General features: G+C 39.3%; 1 protein-coding gene across 1 annotated transcript; it reads right to left on the bottom strand.

Annotated features, from left to right (window-relative positions):
- Positions 1 to 2,337: 2,337 nt before the first annotated feature.
- On the bottom strand, positions 2,338 to 21,410 carry sntg1 (syntrophin, gamma 1). The gene is made up of 17 exons (XM_070845504.1): positions 21,384 to 21,410; positions 19,349 to 19,483; positions 17,360 to 17,416; positions 17,094 to 17,151; positions 16,959 to 17,002; positions 16,497 to 16,538; positions 16,082 to 16,184; positions 15,373 to 15,455; positions 14,922 to 15,052; positions 13,818 to 13,947; positions 9,517 to 9,555; positions 7,768 to 7,884; positions 6,111 to 6,182; positions 5,412 to 5,564; positions 5,134 to 5,226; positions 2,646 to 2,756; positions 2,338 to 2,520 (listed from the first exon to the last, which is right to left on the bottom strand). Exons 1-17 carry the CDS (start codon positions 21,408 to 21,410, stop codon positions 2,338 to 2,340), a joined length of 1,578 nt encoding a protein of 525 aa, XP_070701605.1.
- Between the last annotated feature and the right edge of the window lie 3,330 nt (positions 21,411 to 24,740).

Raw genomic sequence — 24,740 nt, 5'->3', positions numbered from 1 at the left:
TTCATTATGGCTGCGCCATTCAAACAAATGGAAATATTCATCATCTCTTGAGAGTAATTTTATACAAACATTCTCGAAAAATTCATCCTGGCATCTTTAGGAGAATTTAAAATAAAGATTTTGTGGGTTCAATGTCAATAAAATATTGTATTTTCTGAAAAATGAGACCGTAAAGCTTTCAGACTCAAAATTCACAAATTTTCAAAGAATCAAAATGGAAACAGCAGAGGCAGAGACGTCCTCTAGCATGGGTCAAACTCCAGAAAGTCTGGATCGTATTATTCTTACAGTCTTCAAGGTGATTTTTTAAACTTTTTGGTGTAAGTCATACTTTACTTTTTTGTAATGAGTGGCCTCAATCTTCCCATCTGACTCTGTGTAAGAAAGCAAATAAGTGCTTCTCAAGATGAACTATTCCTTTACACGTAGCCAAGCACATTATAAGCTGTACCACTTACGCATCATTAGTACGCTGCAGAGTGCAAAACTTCTATTATAAAAAGCACCATTTAAGTCATGGCACACTACAGTCAAAATAAATCTTCGTATACTTGATAAAATCTGAAAATTTGATTCAAATAAACGTGATCTTCATGTGTAAAATTAGAAAATAACCACAGATGAAAAATAAAACCGACCACCCACTGAGCCGTGTTATAAAAGGTCTTATTTATTAATTTATTACACAGCATATTTGTTAATAAAACATCTGCAAAAAAATAAAATAAACCTCACTCTCTAGGTCCTGTTCTATAAGGGTATGCAACCGAGATAATTCTAAAGCACAAAAGCATCACTCAGGCTTTCTTTGCATAGACTGCACCACCATTAGTCTCCCTCAGACGCTCATGTCAGCTTAAGAAGCCCTGCACAGCACCAAGCACTTTACTGACCCCATTTAATTTACTATCCTCTAGAGTTCACTTACCCACGGGCCTCCTTTATTTGGACTCCACTTTGTAAATGGAAGGTAGGAGCATGACTAATTGCGCTAATTGACCTGAACTCTTTTTGTGTATGATAGTTTAGTTGTCACTCTGCTGCATTTATAAACAGCTAAACACGGAGTGGAGATTAAAGGGGCGTCTCAGAGGCCACGGCGCTGCATGTTTCTATCATCCTCGCTGCCTTTCTTTCACGTTGTCAATGAAAAGTTGTTGTCATATTTACAAGCGGAATTTCAAAAAAGATAAAATATTCCAAAAATACACCATAGCTGATTTTATTCTTCTAAATTGGTCCATAGAGTAAGTGATGAGGAGAGCACCAGGTTATGAGCTATCTACCTAGTCGTCTCTGGTGCACATCAAATTAACAAAATGCCATAATCCCTACAAGTAATCCCTCAAGTAATCGCCATAATTCATAATTCTCTGAGTTCATTTGAATGTCAGTGTTTATTTACATAATCGAGTTCTAGAAAAAAAAACGCTATAAACATTATCGAAGGTGTTTCTAATCATGTTTGAAGTGGTATTTTCAGATTATGCTCGTGTGGATGGTGAACCTGATTATCAAAGTGTCGCTCTTCATCCACACATTGAAAACTACAATTTCATCCACACTCTGACCTCAACCTGTGGGTACACATGATACACAGAGAAAACGAAATGAGGTTACTCAGTATATTCGTACACAAACCGACCTAAAGTATCATTATCATCCACGAATGCTTCCAGCAAATGTCTGGGTAACTACATTTATTCCGAAATTCAGATTCAGAATCAGATTGATGTTGTCATTTAGCTTTTAGTTGGACTCTAATTACACTCCAGTGGAAAATAAATGTGACTACTAACTGAAGTATAGATGTAGGTAAAAGTTTCCACCTAAAGAACACACAAACAATGGAAATGTAGAAAGCATCATCATATCCAGAAGTTTTAATGTCTGATGTGGAACAAAAAAGGGATAAAATCTGTTTTAACTATCCAAATCTTAAATAGAAAAGCAGACCACCTTGAGAAAAGAACGGCATTGTTCTGTGTGATGTGTTGACTATAAGGATGTCTGAGGATCAAGAGAAGGACGAATCCATTTAAAAACGCTTTTAAATCGCACATTTTACGTCCAATAAGTCTACCGGGGAAGTTTCTCAAAGCAGAAGTTCGTGTTTAGGTCCAGAATAAGTCCAGAAAATCCCATAAATCTTAAACGTCTTCCAAAGTATCAAGAGTATCCCTCCCAGAGAGGTCCTTAAATCCACCGCCGTATACAGCGATCCTCCAATAAGGTCACAATTTGAACATTTTCCAGTTCTCCTGTTCTCCATTTTAGGCCACGGTCACGACTGAGTGCAGCGTCCTGTTAGAGGGGGTCTGGGGAGAGCAGCGCCTGTCAAGTGGCGTATTTGAGTTTAGGTGTCTGTGAATTACAAGAGATACTGGAAAGAGAAGGAAACCCGGTGGTAGTCGCGGTGCCTTGGCTCTCCACAAACATCGGGTCCAGGCAAGCAACTTTGGCAGCGAAGAAAGCGTGAATACAATGAAGCACGGCGAAGAGGTTTGAGAACTCCAGCTCCTGAAAGAGAAACGGGGTCGATACACAAGTCATACATAAGTAACTCACTTTCTATAACTTTGAAATTCTTGTTGAATAACTTTTTCGTTGAGCTTCAGCACTAAATGTCTCTCAAAGTCAATTACCTTTGCTTCAATAGATTTGGAGTCTTGATTTTGGAACAAGAACTTGATCTTGCTTTTTCCATCATCAGATGATCCTTTTAGTTGGGAGAACTTGTATCTCCACAGTACTGCCTGAAAAGTACAAATAAACACAGAAACAAAAACTATAAGAGTCTAACTTTAAAGTTTAAACAACTAAAACACAACTATAATAACTTTGTTTGCAGCAATCTAATGTGTGAATTCCTTCTTGTGTCACTATTTCATGAATAATTCATGTTAAAATCCACATGGATCCAGTGAGAAATGGGGCACGTCAGCAGATCAACCAGATATCAGTCGTTGTGAGATATAAACTTGTTATTTTTGCTACTGGGAAATTTAACAAGCCACAGCAATTTCACCTGAAATAACAGAGCTTCCTTCAGTGATTCAATTAGTGTTGAAGTGAATAAACAAAAGCCGCGCAGAGAGCCAGACGACAGTCAGTTTCCAGACGGACTTGTCAGGTAGACAGCTGGCCACGCTTTCACATGAATATGTATCTGTGCGGTGCACACAAAATACTGTGCTAACTGTTCCTGCCACTGTAATAATTACCTTAACACCAGCCTCATTAATTATGGCATAAGAAATAATGTTTAACGTGCCGTATACGAGAAATCACACCGTGGTATTTTCTGAACGTGGTGAAAAAATCTGATATTCATGAGTGTAACAAGAAGAGTGTCACCTCTCCACCTTTCCTTCTGACTCCACTCAGCGTGACTGAGGTGATGATATCTCCGTCTCCCTCACGTCAATCACAAGCACCTCATTTTATATCCGAACTCTGACCTACATGAAAAAATTCCCCGTTCGGTTTCCCCCGTGGTGCCGCATTCTCATGAGACTCAGCGCTGCCACGGCTCAGCTTTTACTTTATGTTCTTATAGTTTACTTTTATTTTTGCTTTGTTGTTTTGTTTCATTTTATTCTTGTTAAAGTTATGTTATGAATGCGCGATAATGCACAGTGATAAATGCAGTGCAACAAAATGCAATGCTCTCTTATGTTTCTGCTTATACTCGATATTTTACTCCACTACATTTCTGTGACAGCTGCAGATACTGGTTACTTCACAGATCAGGATTTCACATAAAAAATACTGACTTTACATAACATATTTATACATTGCCATAGATTACTTTACCCTGTAAAAAAACTGTTAAATTTGGTCCACTTTGACCAGCTACAACATTAAACTAAGACTTAAACAGTAATGCATCAGTAAAAAACCACTAATAACAATAACACTAGGAGCAGCCATTTTCCTGCATAATAGGAACTTTTACTTTTGATAAATATTTGATTTGTTCTACATATTCGCTTTATTTATATGAGGCACATGAGGACCTGTGTTTCTTTTCTTTTCTTACCAAAGCAAGAGATTTCAAATTTTATTCAAGTTCGATTTTGATTAAAGATAAACAGCCATCAAGCAAAAAATGTCAATGCTGGTCTTTTACTTGATGTCTGTGGAGCACATTTCAGTGGGATATGGCTACTTTTACTTGTCTGAATACTTCTTCCATCATAGGCGTAACATGGTCCAATTTCAACCAATCATTCATGTGCTTTTAGGTTATTTTTTTTTTTTGGCCTTTCAAAAGTAGTTGTCAAACTTACATGAACTTTGTCGTGTTTGCTTGCTTTTATCTCCTTGATTTGTGCATCTGACAATTTAGCCCGTAAATTCAACAGCTCGCTTTTAAGTCTCAGGTGTCAGAGCAGCTGCTTTGGTACCGTCATCCTTGTTCTGTATGTTCCCACTGAGATTTGATGTTAAATGTTGTGCTTTAAACGGGAAAGTTACTACTTTTGATAAAAGCTAGAGCTTTGCTGGAACGTCTCACTGGGTCCTGAGCCAGCACATTACAGCTCAACTTGTCAAACAGAGTTATATTTGTGTTGCCTCTGATTGAAACTAATTCTAACATGGTTTTTGAAATGTGCCAATAGCAGCTTTTAATTACAAAGTAATCCCACCCAGCGTATTGTCTGCAGTTGCGGTGAACATATGGATTGTGTTTTGTGCATTTCCCTTAGTAAACAATATGCTGGCAACATTTCTATGGTCCTTGGGGGACATTGTTGCTTCACACTGCAGGAATTAGGGCCAAAATCTTTGAGAACAATATGGTAGTGCTTGTGTCCTGCTCATCCACATAATGTGCACCAGTGGAGTAGTCGGCATGGCTCTCAGACTTGGGAAAAGGCCAAAATGAGCTGCAGACAGGAGTGAGAGGTTTGAGCTGGGGGGGGGACCAGCCGTCAAAACAAATGTGCTCATACTTCTAAAATGCATACACTGCAGAATAAGTTAGTATCACCAAAAAAAGAAAAAGGGAGGCTGAGGCTTCGTGATTAGTTCCATCACACTATGTACAACAGAGCTGTGTGAATTCTCCCTCTGAAAGGATCTTTTCTCCATATTTCTATTGATGATAAAGGACTGTCACACACTCACCTTTGAAGCTGCATCAAAGCACACAAAGCCCATGCTGAAGTCAACCGTAAGACCCATGAGGTGGCTCTCCATGATGCAGGCATACGTTTTACACTGCAGAATAGGAGAACAAGACGTTACCTGCAAGAGCTGCACAAGGACAAAAAAGCTGCTCTTGCTCTGCTGAAAATGCCATATGAGCATTATCAATCTTTGTACTAAAACAACTGAGCTGGAACTGTGGGTTTGATTAAAATGATCACAATTCCCTGCACGTTGCCTACAGTTCAGGTGCGGACCTGTATCCTCTCCACCTCCAGGAAAGTAGCCATCTGAAAAGCCTTTTCCCAGATCAGCAGCTCGCACTCCAGTTCCACGCTGAAGAACATGTCCTCCCCGGTCTCCGTCTGGACGCTGAAGCAGTGCTTCCTCTTGTCCAGAAGGTCATTATCCTAAGATAAGACAGAGCGGCTGCCATGCTGATCAGGTACAGATGGGCAGAGCGACGTGGAGATAAGACAAAGCAACAGCAATGCAGTTTCCTGAAGCTAAAGGGAGGGACTTCACACTGCAGCTTTAAGTGTCTATAGCCTCAACACTTACGTGAAGGTGGCGCATATATATGCAAGCTGAGGCGCACAGCACTTTACCTTAATGCATCTTTTTTTATAGCTTTATGTAACCCACATGGCTGTCTATGGCAGTGTAGATCAACTTATATCCGATTCAATATGTGTATCTATATGAATTAAATTATCCATAACAAGTTTCAAGATCAGGAATTGCAGATAAATTCTCACAATTAAATTCAAAGTGACCTCGAGCCTGCAGAGAATGAACAATACGATCTGAACCTTGACGGTCTCTGCGGGATTGAAGTAGAACACATGCAAATAAATCAGTGAGTTATATTGTTGGGCACATTCCTCAGTTTTCTACTTTATATTCTGTCAATGTATCTGCTGCCTCTCTACACGAAACAGAAAAGGCTGCCTTACCTTTAAAATCTTGCACATTATCTCATACACAGTAAAGCTTTTCTCTGCTCTGGTCCAGTCCCATGTTGTCACCTGAAAAATGTTACAGAAATGTTATTTTTGATTTGAAGAATGGCCGAAAGAAAGCAGAAGAGCTGTCCCTTAAAGTAAAAGTGATGCATGTTTTTGTGCAGATCACTCATTAGGAAATACTTGCATACTTAAATCCCACTCTCCCTTAGTTACTGTTGCTACGCCTGCTATGCTCTCCATTGTACAATAATACAATAACGTTGGCAGATTTACCACTTGAAATATGCTGTCATATTTGCAGCTGTGGTTCTTTGATTTCACACAGAGGTAAACAAAACCAGGCTTCTCATTTCGAGCCGACGACCATCGGCTAAAATGACTACTTGGTAACTTTTACCAGCTGCAGCTGAGATAACTCTGTAAGCAGGTTAATGATCCAACTAACAGACGTTCACACATTTAAATTAAGTAATAGCATCGTTTGTGCTTTGCTGAGTAGCTCTACAGTCCTCGAATTATAATGATACACTATTCTAAAAAAAAAAAAAAAGTAATTGAAGTGTTGTTCGTTCTAACATAACCTTGGCATGCTTGTGGTGCTCCCTACAGAAAAACAACTTGGATGAGGAGCATGCTGGTTAGATTTCTGCTTTAATGTTTGTGCTATCAAACATTATTATTTACCTCTACAAGAGAAAAGAATTTGAGGATCAGGACAAAGCACCAAGCTTTACAACGCACGTCTGGCTGGAGCTGCTGGAATGTAAAACTTCCCCAAACCAAATAAAGAGCAGGACAAAGCCACATTCAATCACTCTAAACTATGATATCAGTATTAGCACCTTGGCTCCCACACAGTAAAGTATTTTTCAGCTAACCTATAACACTACATTACCACTTAGGCGGGGAGCTTATAGCTCATATGGCTCAGCTTATATTAGAGCAGACAAACACACTGTTTAATGTATTCCTTACAATTTGGCTCTTGTGCTTTGGAAATTTGATAATAATTTCTATGACCAGCACTCTTAATACTGTCCCATTCACACATTCTTCATGTAGAAAAACCCAGAGCTTGACAGGCCTGCCTTTTCTGATTACGGATGCTAAGGTTGATTGGACAGTTACTGTTCAGGGTTTAGAGAACGGTCAATTATTGATGAATGGTGGGTGAATTTAAAACTGTCATCTTGCAACTTGAGGGGCAATATTCCTCCCAGGTAGCAAGTCTTCAGCAATACAGAAGCTTGTCACATAGACAGGCTCCTATTCCTCCACCCACTCACATTAGCATATTCCATTAATATCAGAATATTCAAGTTGAGCAGGCAATTTCAGTTATCTATCAATCTTTTCCCATCTCCAGTAGCATCGACAGCTTATCTCTCTTGTCATAATCACTTAAGTGGCTGGCAGAATGTAAACAGATTTAATGATCATCATCAATCAAGAGGAAGATCGATGCAGCACAAATGATAATGAGTGAGCTGCTTCCTTCTTTTCTAGCAGGAAAGCATTTTCTCCCTCCGCAATGCATTAACATCAAATGAAAAATCTCCCCTGGAGTTGAACGACATAAGTTCTTGCTTGATGCTTGATGGTTTAGAGAAGTTTTAAAGAGAGTAAGGACCAAATGAAAACTTACAGGAGGTGCTGAGAACTTGAAGAGTGAGGAACCCCTCAAAGCGAGGAACTTTGGTGAATACATTCGGTCCTGAACGGAGTCCTGCTCCTTCTCGTCAATCCAGCCCATGTAGATAATCTATCGGTGAAAAAGAGAGATATGGACATGATGGATGTGTGTAATAAAAGAGCACAGGCAAAAGTTGGGGAGGATGATATGAGAAGAAATGTAGGTTTATATTACAATGTAGTAATATTTCTCTTAAATCAACTGAGAAATTGTTTCCAGAAATCCTGTTTTCTCAGTTTCTTACTATCAGCAACAGGGTCCTAAATAAACACAACATTTTCTGCCAAACTTACACCGGCTTTGGTACGGGGGGGACTGGATTTATACCAAGTATCTACTGACACAAAATCTTATTTTGAGTATTAATACTAACATCAGTATTAAAGATATGCAAGTTTTGGACTCCTTAGAGAACACCAAACAGTCTGTGCTGCAGTTTTTTGGACGCATTACTCACCTCATTAGTTCAGAAGATTCACACAATAAAACGCTTGTTAGTTACCACTAAAAACTATATTTGGTTTTAGCATTTTAAGTAATTAAATGCAATTAGTATTATAAATAATAAGGTATATTGGTATCTGTATTGACATCTGGAACCAGATTTTGTGGTATAACTAAAATGAGATTTCTGTACTTTTGTGTGACTGGGCTGTGCTCTGTGGGAAAAAAGGTGACACTGTCAATCACCTTTGAGTTTTGGAGTATTAAATATCTTAATAAATGATATCTATGGATATTTTCCCCAGTTTTAACTTGAACTGTTGTTGTGTTGTTGTCATTTAGCCACGAACATTTGCTATAATTGAGATTTGAAACCAAATTCTTCTTCTTCTTTCAGGATCGACTATGACTGATCGACAAATCAAGGTGCTTCATCACACTGATGCAAAAATCGAATAAAAATCCAATATCATATTTCAGCTTTCTTGCTCGTTGATTTGTAAAATTGCCCACAATGGTCTGATACACTCAGTATAAACGGTATGGAAAAGTCTTACTGTGTCACTTATGTATCATCATATTGCCCATCCCTACATGAAGGCAAAAGGTGTAAAATTGTAAAGTAAAAAGTATCCAACGGGGGAAAAAAAAGGTTATACCAACAGGGAGATGAGGAGAAAGAAAGCAAAACATTGACTGCAAATGTTCTGAGACACAACTTTAGACATCAAGGATAGCTCACCAGCAGTACTCATTAAAGTCAGGCCGATTGCAACCAAAGTAAAATGTTCTCTTGGTTTTTCCGTTTGGTGCTTTTTGATGGATGAGGAAACAAGCCAGAGAAAGATTCAGGACAAGCAGTCACGTCTCATGCCATTTTATTTTTTAAAGGAATTGTCAAGTGAATTCACACATTTTTTTGTGCGCCAGGAACCAGAATGAATAAGTAATAAACACAGGAACCCCACCGTCTCGTTCCCTCCCCATGTTTGGACTGAAAGATGACACTGTGAGTTAACTGACTGAGGGCACTAAAGTTGTTTTCTGATCAGTGTCTCAGTGGATGAACTTCAAACACTCTCCTCGTGTTGCAATAGCAGGCAAGACGGGGCTGCGTCCTTTCTCTGACTGACTGACCTGGTTAGATGCACTTCTGATTTCTAACGTGAAACACACAAATTAAAGTCAGTCAAAGCAAAAAAAAGAAAATCTGAACAGGCAGCCAGAGCTCAGCTGCTGCCTGTAGAAACATCTTACCTGCTGGTTGACTGGAAAATTTCGATTAATCTTCTTCACCTGTTAAATTTAACAAACACATTGATAGCTCATTAAAATATCGCCCACTAACAAAGACACACCAATTAACTGGTGGCACTCAAAATAGCTGTGAGACCCCGTAGGGACTTACAATCAGTGACGATCCATCTAAGAACAAATACTATGAATCACAGTATAAGAGCTAACATGTTAACCACAGTACTGAAGGAATATTGTTAGAGCTACTTCATTTATTCAATGCATGCAAATTACAAAATGAGATAGATAGAGTCATTTCCACAAGGACCCGAGGCTCTTCCTAAAAAAAATCCATTTAAAAAAATCCATTCTCTCTGTGATAATAAAAGCGGGGGAAACTACTGTGAGAGCAGTCAGGCTTTAAATTAAAACATTCTGCTCACATCACAGGTATCACTCGCTCCTAATCCACACTATACTATCAATATAACTCTTTCTTAGGAGCACAACACCAAATTAAGCCATGCAGGCCCGAGTCCGTCCCCCTATGGAGCCGATAACAAGTCACAGCTGCTTGCATTGAAATGCTACTGAAGTTTGGGCCGAGAGAGGAAACAAGATGTGTTTTTCCAGTGGAGCGACTGAAAGGAAACAGCCAGATAACTGTCAAGATGTGAGCAGGGATTGGATATATGGGAGTGGTGACAGCGCTGTGTGTTCAGATTCAGCCGTGGGTTGTCGTGACCAGTCATAGTGACTGAAGGTCGAACCCACCTCTGATACAAATCAGGAAAGGCTGCGGGGTCCAAAACAAGTCTTACATCTCTTGTTCTCTCCAAATATTCATACAGGAGTACTAGTTTACGGGTGCCCCCTGAGAAAAATACTTAGGAACGCTTACTCCACAATAAACTCTACAAGTGCTGCACTTAAGGAGAATTTTAGGTGCTTGTACTTGACAAGGTGAGGGACTTTTTATTTCTAATCCACAGCATTTCAGAGAAATATCATGTTTTACTCCGCTGCTGTGTCAATGTGTTAATGTGACAGCTGCAGTTACTACACCCTTTTCACTGCCTTTTTCACAGCCTTTTTCACTGCGTATACAATGAAATATAACATCATACTCCATCCACTGTGGTTAACTCCTGTACTGTTTTATTATATCTGCTACTCGCACTGTGTTGCACCCGTTTAATCCCAGTGAGACTGAAATCTAATATTGCATTTACAAGGAAACCTGAGAACAGCAATATATGGACCAGGGTTTCAAAGACGAAGCAAAACAGTAAATGAATTAAGTAATAAACAAAATAAGGATAAAAGTAAAGGAATATAGACATCACTCAGTAACATATAAAAGCTCTGAGCTTTAAAAGCAGATTCCTGAAAAACCCCAAAGGTATCATACTGTGGTTTGTAAAGTGCATTGTAAATTTAATACAACTTATCCCACATATATGCCATATTTTTATGCTTGTAATTTACAACATCCTAACACTGATGTACCTTTCTGTACAGTTTACACATGTTTATGTTACTATGTATAGTTTATCTTATGGAACACTGAGTATCTTGAGCACAATCTTATTTCTTATATTATCCATCCTTGTCTTATCTGAGTTGCTGGTTAAGTTGCAGATTATCATTTTATGGAGCTCAGAGAGCACGGTGGAGTTCCTCCTCCATCACCGCTCAGAGGACTGGAGGCGCTTTTTCATGACAAATGGTGCAATATTTGACTACAAACAGCTCAGCTCAATTGTATGACAGCTATTCAAGGACTGAAGCAGCTCTTCAGGCCCACAATGACCCTACTCTTTATTAAGTCCTTGATATTCATATATTTTATTTTGGGTGTTTGTGTCATTTTTGTCCACTCATACGTCTCATTTGCAAGGTTTCCTGTTTAATAAGTAGGGCCCATTAAATTTTCAAAAGGTTCATCCATGAATATTTATTTTGACTTTTTTAAAAATGTCTGAAAATTTGAGAGCAAACGCCTCTCAGATACACTTTCTAGACATTTTTTTAAGTCACACTGAGACTGATCCTCTGAATGATCAATAAATCACTTTATTTGCCCCTGAAGGGCAATCTGTTGTGCAGCAGTGATATAAAAACACAAATCTTACATGTAAGAGTCAAATACTATAAAGACAAGTTAAATTCCTTACTATAATAAGTATTCTGTTAGACTGTGTGGCTGGTGTATCTGCCCCATGTGGCCAGCCGTGGCATTAAATGTTTGATGAATCGCTTGACGTTGAAGACATTTTCAGCTGTGCAGAGTGCAAGACACTGACAGCCAAAGTATATCTACACAGGTTTTTAGTTACTAGTTCATTTGATAAAGAGAGAGTTTCACATTTATTTTCTTTCTTTACTTTGAGTATGCTATATCTGTTTTGGTTGTTTTATAGCGTAGTTCAACACACAGACACACACATTCTGCTTTTCAATTCTTTCATCAAATGGACGACCGCTGGACAGCACACTGTGAGTAACCTGCTGAATGAACCAAAAGTTGTTGTGTTTGTTTCTTGGCAATAGAATTAAGGCTTAACAACACAAACAGAAGTATACAAAAGTATTACAAATAGTTGTGTAAGTTAAAAAGGCACTTTGAGTGGTGGCACTGTCCATTTAAAACACTGAAAATAAGTTAGTAGTATGAGTAGAAAATGTGAAATCATAAAATATGTTATAATCTAGACCTGATTGGGGAACTTTAGAATAGTGAATAAATAAGTTCTTGTATCTGTTAAACTTTCTTCTTAATGACCCTATTACCATGTGACTTTATACAGATATTCATGGTCACCAGAGGATGAATCCTAGTGGCTCCAAACGTCCTCTGATGTGCCTTATTTCTAATAGCACCACCATCAGGTCAAAATCTCAGTTTGTTCTGTGCGGTACTTCGGTTTATGGCTAAATGCCTGAAAAAACGAATGACATTTCCGCCTCTGCTGTACTTTGTGTAGCTAATGTAAGCATGCTAACACACTAACATGGTGACCGTGATAAACATTATACCTGCTTAACATTAGCATGTTAGTGCTGTCATTGTCAGCGTGTTAGCATGTTGACTTTACCGTTTGGCTCAAAGCAAGTCTGTGCCAAAGTACACCCTCACAGAGCTGCTGCGTGGCTTGAATTTGAATTTTCTTTTTATGTTTCAATTCACTTTCTATCACTGGAGGCATATTCTTAAATATCACAAGAAGATGCTGTTTTTTTATAAACTGAGATGAACAGTGCAGAAGCAACTGTGACAACATAAAACTTGAGTGACAATAAGCGACCTACTTCTTTAAAAACAGTCCAGATAATTGTCTGAAAAATATCACTGATGTTTCAGCCATATCAAAATGACAGTGTTTACAATTACACGTCTATTCATTTCGCAGATATCTGTATATGTAAGGTCCAGCTCACTCACACACCTCAGTAAATGCCAGGGCCAGAGCGAGAAATACACTCCAGTTGTTGAGGCCATTCTGGCAGTGAGTGATCAGTGTCTCTCACTCTCATCCACTCCAATTAACCAGGGCTTCATTATTCCCTCGAGAGTCTTACACACACACACACACACACACACATATACACACACACACACCGCCACGTTAATGGACACATGATAATTCCAAATCCCTGTTTTTCATTGCAGCTAGCTCCATGTCCTATTCATATCAGGAGGGGAGCCAGCACTGCTGTCTGGTTACATCCTCCTCGTAGGCTCTCTAGAAACCTAACTCGTAGTTTACTGCATGGAAATACACCTAAACATACTGATAAATGTGTCAAAATGAGACACCTTTTGTTAAGTTTTGTATGAGCTGCTCCACACAATGGAGCTTGTTAGTAGTATTTGTATCTGACCCCCCTGCTGAGCGTCATCACTCACGTGGAAACAAAGAAACACACTTGATAGTTTGGAGCTGGAAAAATGTGCTCACAATAAGAGAAAGAGTACAGCAGCACTGCTTTGCTTCATCTCTTGCTGCCTCTTGCTATCATTATTGTAGAATGTATTATGGTGAATAATAGATAACACGTGCAAGGGTTTAGCTGGGGGGAGCAAGTGTAGTTTAGTGCTGTTGTTATGACCTCGGGCTCTTAGAAATAACTGTGTGCTATACTCATAGAGTCAAAAGACATTAATATGTGTCTACTCAATGCTGTGACATTTGCAAAAGGACAGTTAGACAATCCACAAATTGAAAGTCCGTTGCGTTAACACTCAGCCCAAAACCTTACTGGCTTACATGAGGGACTGCACAGAGCAGCAGAGCTAAGTGTCACTGTTTCATACTTACATTGTGCTTGGTGAGATTTGAGATGTTGCTCGCTATTCCCTGAAGCCAGTCCAAGCAGTCTTCAGCTGTGGGAAACTGTATAACTCCACTGCAAACTCCATCCACAGCTATGACCTGGAAAGCATTTTTCCTGTAAGAATTAAGAGAAAGACAAAAGATGATGACTACAAATTACATTAAGACCATAACTCTTTTGACTGATTTACAACGCTCATGGAAGCCATTAGTTTTCATTTAGCTCAGTAGGTGGTGAGAAGCTAATTGCAAAGGCTGGAAACTGGCTTGCAATACATGTAATTTCTTTGACTCTACTGTGTTTTTCTGGTGGTCAAAGTTCCATTTAATTTTATTCCAGCATAAAAGTCTGGGCAGACTCTTTGAAAAGTCTTCTTTTCCTCTGGGAAAATTCACACTCACACTTATACACACTCATATAACACTTCTCTTCAAACTCTGTCTCAGTAAAAATGCAGTATTTCTTTAAAGTACTCCTTTAAACCTGCAATAACTGATTTTTTTTTGACCACTAGTGAGCAGTAGAGCAAGTTGTGAGCACAACATTGATATATCATCTGCTACATGCTGCACTATTTTGACCAGGTTGTCGCTCAATGCATTTGTCTGCTGTTTGGTGCAGATGAGTGTCACATTGTTTTCACATTGTCATTTGATCCATTGTTATCATAAATATCTCGACAGATTTTCATTCTGTCTTGAAATTAACTGAACCCATTTCCCACTGCATGGTTAATTAATCTAAAAACATATGCCGTCCTTATGTAATTTTCAATTAATGACCTAAAACATGCCAAATGACAAGTGCGGTCCATTAGGAATCAACCCATATGAATACTGTTTCTACCATTCACAGTGTATGAAAATGACAGCTGAATGGTTTATTATGTTAAGCATTCACTACTCTGTTAATCTGTTTTAAAACAGATGGGCAGAACTGGTTTGCTTTTTTTCATGGATATATTTGAGTGGCTGTCTGCTCCATTTTAATACCCAAAAGCATTCAAGAAGTAAGACATCTTTGCACTCTTAGCTCTGCGAGTGAGGGCAGAAACCACTGACACTTCAAAAAGAGGTCCTGCAGCTCACCTGCAGGCATCAGAGCCCGGGATGTACTGCGACAGGCGGGAGTGGAGCAGTGGAATAAGGCGCAGGTCCACCCATCTCTTCTCCCAACGAAGCCCCGGGGACGTAGGCCAGGACGAGCAGGACAGAGTGTCCTGCAGAAGTGTGAAACGCAATTTAGAAGAGCTTGTCCTTTCCCACCTTGCACATTTCAAAACAGTTGACATGTCAAGAACTCGAGTCTTGCTGCTGCTGGTGTTGCTGCAGTTGCACAGGCAGGCCAAGCAAGCGAGCGCGAGCTGCAGAGGAAAGCTGATTCACCCTCCTCAAAAGATAAAGATAGAGCATCCCAGTTATCAGCGAGCAGTGACAGTTGCATGGAAACAACTTTCTGGCACCGGGAACGCTGCTGCATGGTTACCGAGGGACGGTTATAGAATCAGTCAGTCAAAGAAGAAGCTAATGAAAAAAGTACCGTGTTGTTAGGATGGTAGTTCAAGTGCAGGCCGCTATCACACAGAGGAGAGGAGGTCCCACTACTCTGGTCACTGGGGATACCTGAAGGTTTAGCACACACATACACACACACACACACACACACACACACACACACACACACACAAAAAGAAAACAATAGACCCTCCAAGTCAGAGCAACACCTCCATCTAATTCCAGGTTTCCAACTGAACTGAATCACTGCTATCAGCAGAAGTGTGTTACTTCGTTCTCCTCCACTGAAGGCTCCTGCTCTGTGCCAATTTGTATTCAGTTGACAGGCTGGCCAGTCAAAATGGCCTACATCCACGTATGAAAGGATTTGATAAAAGCTTTCATGTCTGATGACGGGCTGAAGCATGCAAGAGCAATCAACTGCGATACAATGAGCCATGTCAATTCTTTCTGTTTTGTGTTTAGCATCTTTTGTGAAGCTTGAGATGTGTCCCATGTTCTCTTTTTTACCTCTTTCTAGCAAAGAGGCATCTTCATTTAGTGTTTGTAGAGAGTCCGAAAACTGAACTGAATTTATACTTCTTTCTTTCTCTCAAAGTGCTCTTCAGTCTTCAGTTTATTGTCACCAGGACAACCGATCGTTGGCAGAAAGTAATGCCAGCTATAAATACCTTTGCACTGCGGAAAAGGTGATTATATGCTTTAATGCAAGAGCGTGTGTACAGGTTTCTTACATGTGCAGTCCTCACACAGAGGCAATTTCAGAAAGGCTGGAGTCTTCTTTAGGAAAGAGACAGTAAGAGTCACTTCTTCACCAGCATTTCTCAAAACCTGGACCTGGAAGAGAAAAATGTAAAAATATTTTCACTGCCGGAGCTGTAAACTGTTTTTTCACTGATTGCTTGCTGTGATGAAACATGCGTGCTAATGTCTAAATAAGACTGGAAAGCCGAGATAAGAGATTTATACAGACACAGAACTATGCTCCTTACACACATATTTCTTGCAGTTGCATTTAGAAAAGGATGAAACAGACAAAAAAATAGCTTTACATGTCAAAAAGATACAAAAGATAAATTGAGACTAGATAAGCTGTTTGAAAGTGCTGTTGCAATGTAAGAAAATATGAGATATGAGCTGACAGCTTACCACTTCCTCGTGGCGATAACTTCGAACGTTTATTCCATTTATCTAGAAACAACAGTAACAGGGTTACCCTAAATAATACTGCTGGCATCATATCACTGTAGCTCCGTCTTCAGAATGATTAATGAGGCAAGCACAATAACTGTTACGGCATCTGCGCTGAAACTGTAAACAAGAGAGTCACATCCACAGTTACCATGAATACAGAGCGCCTTTGGCTGGATTGTAAATGTTTCCTCTGCATCTCATGAGCTGAGAGACATGAGATGTGGGAGATATTTTTTTTGCTGAAATACATGTAACAAATGAAGATTTGGGATGTGACATTTACCTATAGGGCTGCATAATCATTCAACACAGTTTGTGGACATGTGGCACAGGAATTATTAGATATACACTAGGTGTTACTTTTCAGAGTAAGATGAGATGCGCAAACAAACATTAATGCAAGTTTTGGCATTTTACCTGGAGGATGCCGTCTCCGATGAAAAGCAGCCCAGAGAGTTCAGCTGGAAACAAAAAAAAATCACTTCAGTAAAAACACACTACAGCAGCGCAATGGAAGGAGTTGTACAACCTTTCCAAAAGCCACAAAAATACCTTTTTGTTCTTTTGATATTTTTGATATCACAACAGGGATCTTGTGCTCAGCTCCACCCTAAGGAGACAAATTCAATTAAATTGAATTACAAAGCTATCACAAAACACAGAATGACACAAAGACACTTGAAAGCGACTCCATTTTCTGTGAGTCCCTCGGCTAACGTTGTTATTGCAGTTTGACAAGAAAATGATCAATAACACTTGTTCAGACTTAATTTAAAGACGTTGGGAGGACCAGCCTAATCAGCTGGGATCTAAATTACCTTGATGCTCAGGCCAAACCCTCCAATTGTCTGCCTCCTGATCGTTACAGTCCTCTCCTGGAAGAGATTCAGTCAGAACCAAGAAATGAGTTCAGACTGAGGCTGAACCTTTGGGAGCTCTCACAACAGAACAAGAGGGAAGGGTCGCTTTTGTCAGAGCAAAAATTCAATCATAATAACATAATAATGTTGACAAAACGGTGCACGATAAGACCTGAAAAATTGAGTTATGCACCTTATTGGTTTCTGTGAGGTACATTTAAAAGTATCAATGTAACGAATAATAGTTATACGTTGGAGGCAGTAATAATTCAATATTATTCAATATATATATTATTCAATGTTATAGTTTTTAGACAGTGGAATTATTTTGTGACGATATGATCTTAACATGCTCTCTTTTTACGCATGTTGGTTTGTACAAATGAATGATTAAGAGCAACATTAATGTAGATTAATTATAGAAGGGACAGACATCTGGGGAAGTTTATTTATTCACTGTCTTGGCGAGAGTTACATAAGAAGATACTAGATGTCACGTCTAAGCATTGAGCCAGGAGGCTGTTGGCTTTGCTTAAAATAAAGACTGGAAACAGGGGGAAACAGCTAGCCTGGGTCTGTTAGCAATAAAAAAAAAAAAAACAATTTGTGTGTCTGTTTTTTTACATCTCTGCTTGCGTACTGATAAAATTAGATGTAACATGTTAATGGGTGAACTTTAGAGGTGATGGTAGGTGGATTTTTTTAACTTTGGAAACTGCTAAGCTAGCTGTTTCCCCTAATTCCAGTCTTTACCCTTTCCAAAGTTTTTGTTTCAAACATCAGTTTTGATTGCAATCATTTTATTATAGTATTTAAAGTAATTATAGATTACATTTACAGATAATAATTTCAGCCGTGCTACCCAACCAGTGCTATACAACACTTTTGCATAACGTCACTTAGCTGACGAAAAATAACAATTACCACTAACATTACCTATATCCATCCAAAACTATGTGAGTTGTCCACTGTGGTGGGCAAATGTAAAATGAGACATTAATGTTGTTTTCTGCACAACTGGTAGATAGAAATTAAAATCACATGTTTCAGCACTACTTTTATTGAAAATGTAATGTTTCATTCCACTGTTGACTGTTGCCAGGTAGTGAATTTATATATAAAGACTATTTCAAGTCTGGGTGTGAAGTTTGGACTGCTTGTTGTCCAACCCTCCTCTTCTTTTACTCATAAAAATCACTTTTGTTTACATTGCCCATGTTGGGTTCATTTCTACGAATGGAATGTTCTTTTTAAGTTGTTTGTGGTTTGGCTTCTTTTTCTACGGGTTGTTGCAGCCCGAGGCTCTCGTATAAAGATGTTGTTCCGTATTGGGGATTTGATGCTTTACTCTGCATCCTGAATACATTTGGTGCTGACATTGTGCAGGAGTTCAACACAGTTTTTTAAATGTAAAAGTTGGTTGGTCACTGAGGCTAAAAAGTCTGCTCTTCCTGAGACTTCCTGAGATACTAAGGTTGTATTAGCATACCCCTGTCTTCACCTTTTCCATTAATAAGTAATAGTGTTTCAGAAGACACAACCGCTTCCTCCATTTGTCTTTGACAGCAAAATGTTTTTGAATGAATAATTCCTCTTTGAGAGAGGTCATGGACTTCAGCCTCAGGTTTTCTGGGGTTTTTTTCTAATGGAAAAACAGTGAATTTATGAATGTCAAGAAAAAGTTGTCAGATGTGAAGACAAGTGTGGTCTAATTATTACACTCAATACATGATCCAGAAGGTGAATTGCTATTTAAGAGCTGCATTTGATTTATGAGGAATTGATTAACTGGTGTAGATTTGTCATTAACGCAGACTGAGTGTTCTCAGTATCTTTGTACTGTAACCTTCATTTATCGTGCAGCATATGTTACTGATTTAAGTTGATGAGCATATGAAGCGTACCATGTCAGCTATCAGTGATTGTGAGACGGACTGGGTTACTTACACTTGAATAAAAAGGCTCTCCTGACACACAGATGACATCTTGTTCTTGAATGGTCAGAATATCTTTGGCCAAGTGTAGTCGAATATTAAACGGCTCCTCATTACCTTCTTGCATCAAATAAATCCCAGTCTTTGTCTGCGAACAGTCAGAAAGATAAAATCATTCATCATCCCTCCGTGACTAAATTAACTGGCCATGAAATGAAATGTCATTGAGAATACTCGTTGCAGGATGAAAATGGAAATTAGGGTACAGACTTTTGGCAATGTCTTATACTTTCAGTTTTACTACTTTCCTTGTTAATGCTAATGTTGGACAAAAAAGCATATTCAGCTTGCTGAGTAATAAAGAAAATGTAGCCACAAAACAAAAAATAAAACATAAGACGCCTGTTGATTTATGGCTTCAAATAATGAGCAGACTCTCTAAGAAGCAGCCTTTTATCTGTTGTGATAATATTTAGTTCTCTCTGTGTGCTTTGTATACTGTACATCCGCTGAGAGAAAAAAAAAACCTCATATTATATCATCTTATTCACTCTGAGTGTAAGGATGGTGATGATGACAAATTAAGAACCTGTGAAATTAAGTGGCTGGAACCAAGCTCGCCCTCTACATTTGAATTTCCCTGTGAGGACTGTGTCTGTTTCCAATGATCCATTCAAAAACGTGCTAATCCGCATAAATTTGCATTTTGCATATTCCTCCTCCCTGGCTAATTGCAATGCCTGTCCTGCCCTTGACTTAAAAAGGTCTAAATAAAAGAAGCACCCTCACCTGACAAGACTGCTAATAGAAAAAAAGCCACCAGTGTCAGCATCCTTGTCACCCAGGATACGTCGCTCATCACTTAACAAGACAGTTGGCTGTATGGTTGCTATTCTTAGACAGAGTATCTCAACTGCAGGTCAAACTTGAACCAAAGTCAGTTTATGGAGCGTATTATCTTTCACCCGTAATGAGGAATGTGAATAAATGAGCCTCCGCCTGCAGCTGCAGCATGAGAAATGAATTGAGGGACACATTAATTCACATTATTTGAAGCAACGTGTGTGCGAGAGTCATTAGCCAAGCAAAATGAGGGCAGTAGTGCCATAGCTGTACATAGCTGGGTCAGACAGCGTTTCACATGGTTGAGCGCTGACCTGCTGTAGTGGTTAAATTAAACCATTATGATGTAATTAGCCTTAACTCTGATCCTGTTTTATGTTTCTCTATTACTCTCCACTTCCAACACATCTACATCACGATCCGACCACATACCCAACAAGGACACTCTTTCTAACCCCGGGGTGTAGAAGTGTGAGAACCAAAGTCTCAGACATGAGACAAGAGGACCCTCAGAAAGACTGATATTTAACATTTGTTTTAGCTGCAATTTTACATTATAAGTAAACTGTTACTGCTGGCTGAGAATAAAGTTTGACAGATTCTTTCTTTTAACTAAAATAATATTTGGCCTCTCCTTAGTGTGCTGATACTGAACATTAGCATCAGCTTCTTTCAAGCAGTCATGTCATTTTGCACAATTACACTAAAATCAGGTCACCAACAGAAAAAGAAAGGGGTGAGAATAAAAGCAGCTTGATAGCAGTGTTTCAGAAAGCCGCTAGTGAATATCATAACAGGCAGTCTGTTGATAAATGAAGCAGCGCTGGCCTCAGTTTGACAAACAGCCACAGAGAGTGGATCAACTGCAGGTCCATCATCACCATCTGCTCATGTGACTGAGGATGTGAGACAAGGTGAGCTCATGAAGTCACTAGTACTGAAAGTCATTTACTGCAGTCTGCACTGAAAGGAGCAACACTAGCATCAAGAAGTCTGTTCTTATGTTTACTTGTTGATTAGTTATTTGTGTGCGTGTTAACAATGGATGTATTAAAGGGGGAGGCTACACATTTACAGGGGCCCAGATTTATGTGCTATGCAGCAGCTAAAGCCAAATGCTTTCAGGCACTTGAAAATGCCGAGGCAGTCTCTATAATCATAGCCAGTTCACTGTCAAAATGTTACATCGATTGAATCCCACCAACCTCTTCATTTGAAGTCTTGAAATCCATGTGCTACTATGCAGTGAGGGATACTGCAAATGGAGAAAAGCAAGATTGAGTTAGACTGTGGAGGCAAATGCTTAATGACGTGACCGACTTGCTGCAGCAAAACCGTACAGCCGATTTAAACTAACATTGTTAGCAGGATGTCTATTTTCATTGTGCTTCTACCTTTCTCATACAGAACTCAGACAATAGAGAGAAATAGATTTTTTTATTGAATAAACTCTTTTAAACTCAAAAAAATACCACTGAGCAGTCACTGGAGAAAACCAGATACTATTTAAGTGGTAATGAATGAATAATTTATTTGCAAAGGTGAGCACCCAGGTATCCTGATAAATGTTTCAATATCGAAGTGCTCCCAGAAATGAACTGTGCTACCATTTCTGATGCCTGGTCAGACAGAGCATAGGATTGAGCCACAGAGGAAGACAATAAAAGTACCACAACCTGAGCGGTATTGTGACACTACCAACAACAACTAAATACTTTTTAAATATAGGCAGATACACAATTATTCTTGAGGAAGGTTATGACTCATTCACATAAACCAGTTTCACTCAGTTTTAATCAGGCACAACTGCCACTTGACTCTGCAAAACAGGTACAGAACAAAAATGGCTCCTATTTGAATTATAGGACGTGTGCTGCAGAGGGAGTCAGCAGACTTACCTCAGTAGAAAGGCCCCCAGCTCTTTGTACGGTGAGATCTAGCCATCGAGCAGTGAGTTGATCCCTGATCTGAGCCGTAGCAGAGGGCCTTCCTGAAGCATGGCTGTCAGACTTGGGTGGTGGGAGAGCAGTGCTGTCACCTCTCCTCACTGGCTGTGGGTGTTGCAGGATTATTCCCAGTGGAGCTGGTGCTGAGGAGCAGAATGAGGCTATCGTGTAGTGAGGTTTCACTCCCGGCGATCGACTGAACGGTGGCCGTTCTGCAGTAACAAAGAGAGGACGTGGTTACAAGTATCGTTCTAACATAAACCCACTGAGGCAGTTGAAACTAACAAAACAACTGAATTTAAGTCCTCAAAATCAAAAACAGAGTTGAATATTGTTGATTAAATGCTTCTGACTACGGCTGAAAAGATGCAATCTACAATTGGCAGCGACACAGATAAGTGCGATTTCAATATAACTACTGCACGTATGTGGGATGTTGAATCAGAAGCAATTCACAGCTCTATTTCCCAAACAAGCACCTGGTACAAAAAAAGGAAATTCAAAAGCAAACTCAGAACTGCGAACCCCATTCCTCGGCCTATGATGAAGGATCCTCTCAAATATCATAAAAACCTGTGGATTATGTTTACAAAAGCCAAAATGCAATTAGCTGACATTCTTCCATTTTCTTGGATCTTTGTATACCGAGCACAAATGACTCCTTCAAAGTGTTTATTATGTTCCAATAGCACACTCTTGAAAAATCCTCCTCGTTAGCATGCATTGTTGGCTTGATGCCACCTATAGAGCTGCAGTGTTGCAACTATGATAATGTTCTAAGGTATTAAAAAAACTTACAGTATATGTATTTCAAACTGCATTTCATGCATAAATCATTAACTGCTGGTTATACAGTAAGAGATACTAATGAAACTTGCAAATGTGTTTGCTAAAGCACCGAGAGGGAAGAAAGAGATTCATTCATATTATATTACCGTCAATGCAAAAACCCAAGAAATGATAGGAATAATAGATAGACGATGTGAAATTCTTACCTAACTTCATCATTTTTAACTAACTTTACTGTATGTGGAAGGAATAATATGCATTTTACAAAAAGACATTTCCTGAGGTAATTCAACACATAAAACTTTTTACTTTCATTATAGTTTCTAGCTTGGTTTTCTCTCTATTCTGTTTAACTTAATACATTTAGTTTGCGCAACACTTGTAAATTGGATCATTTAGCAGTTTAAGCAATATTACAGGTTTCAAATTAAATCAAGTGACATTTTATGGCCACGTACAGTGGGGCAAAAAAGTATTTAGTCAGCCACCAATTGTGCAAGTTCTCCCACTTAAAAAGATGAGAGAGGCCTGTAATTTTCATCATAGGTATACCTCAACAATGAGAGACAAAATGAGAAAAAAAAATCCAGAAAATCACATTGTCTGATTTTTAAAGAATTTATTTGCAAATTATGGTGGAAAATAAGTATTTGGTCAATAACAAAAGTTCATCTCAATACTTTGTTATATACTCTTTGTTGGCAATGACAGAGGTCAAACGTTTTCTGTAAGTCTTCACAAGGTTTTCACACACTGTTGCTGGTATTTTGGCCCATTCCTCCATGCAGATCTCCTCTAGAGTAGTGATGTTTTGGGGCTGTCGCTGGGCAACACGGACTTTCAACTCCCTCCAAAGATTTTCTATGGGGTTGAGATCTGGAGACTGGCTAGGCCACTCCAGGACCTTGAAATGCTTCTTACGAAGCCACTCCTTCATTGTCATGCTGAAAGACCCAGCCACGTTTCATCTTCAATGCCCTTGCTGATGGAAGGAGGTTTTCACTCAAAATCTCACGATACATGGCCCCATTCATTCTTTCCTTTACACGGATCAGTTGTCCTGGTCCCTTTGCAGAAAAACAGCCCCAAAGCATGATGTTTCCACCCCCATGCTTCACAGTAGGTATGGCGTTCTTTGGATGCAACTCAGCATTCTTTCTCCTCCAAACACGACAAGTTGAGTTTTTACCAAAAAGTTCTATTTTGGTTTCATCTGACCATATGACATTCTCCCAATCCTTTTCTGGATCATCCAAATGCTCTCTAGCAAACTTCAGACGGGCCTGGACATGTACTGGCTTAAGCAGGGGGACACGTCTGGCACTGCAGGATTTAAGTCCCTGGCGGCGTAGTGTGTTACTGACGGTAGCCTTTGTTACTTTGGTCCCAGCTCTCTGCAGGTCATTCACTAGGTCCCCCCGTGTGGTTCTGGGATTTTTGCTGAGATCTTGCGTGGAGCCCCAGATTGAGGGAGATTATCAGTGGTCTTGTATGTCTTCCATTTTCTAATAATTGCTCCCACAGTTGATTTCTTCACACCAAGCTGCTTACCTATTGCAGATTCAGTCTTCCCAGCCTGGTGCAGGTCTACAATTTTGTTTCTGGTGTCCTTTGACAGCTCTTTGGTCTTGGCCATAGTGGAGTTTGGAGTGTGACTGTTTGAGGTTGTGGACAGGTGTCTTTTATACTGATAACCAGTTCAAACAGGTGCCATTAATACAGGTAACGAGTGGAGGACAGAGGAGCCTCTTAAAGAAGAAGTTACAGGTCTGTGAGAGCCAGAAATCTTGCTTGTTTGTAGGTGACCAAATACTTATTTTACCGAGG

Source organism: Pempheris klunzingeri, chromosome 15, assembly GCF_042242105.1.
Source record: "Pempheris klunzingeri isolate RE-2024b chromosome 15, fPemKlu1.hap1, whole genome shotgun sequence".
Classification (NCBI taxonomy): Eukaryota; Metazoa; Chordata; class Actinopteri; order Acropomatiformes; family Pempheridae; genus Pempheris; species Pempheris klunzingeri.
Note: the sequence above shows the minus strand (reverse complement) of the source record. Positions and strands in the feature narration are given on the sequence as shown.

Bases quoted from the DNA above. Each gene is read 5' to 3' on its own strand.
- sntg1 (XM_070845504.1), bottom strand. From the start codon at position 21,410: ATGGATTTCAAGACTTCAAATGAAGAG. The intron at 9,556-13,817 runs GTAAGTATGAAA...TAAATTTAACAG, and splicing joins CAAATCTCACCAAGCACAAT to GTGAAGAAGATTAATCGAAA. The intron at 5,227-5,411 runs GTCCGCACCTGA...CCTATTCTGCAG, and splicing joins TGGAGGTGGAGAGGATACAG to TGTAAAACGTATGCCTGCAT.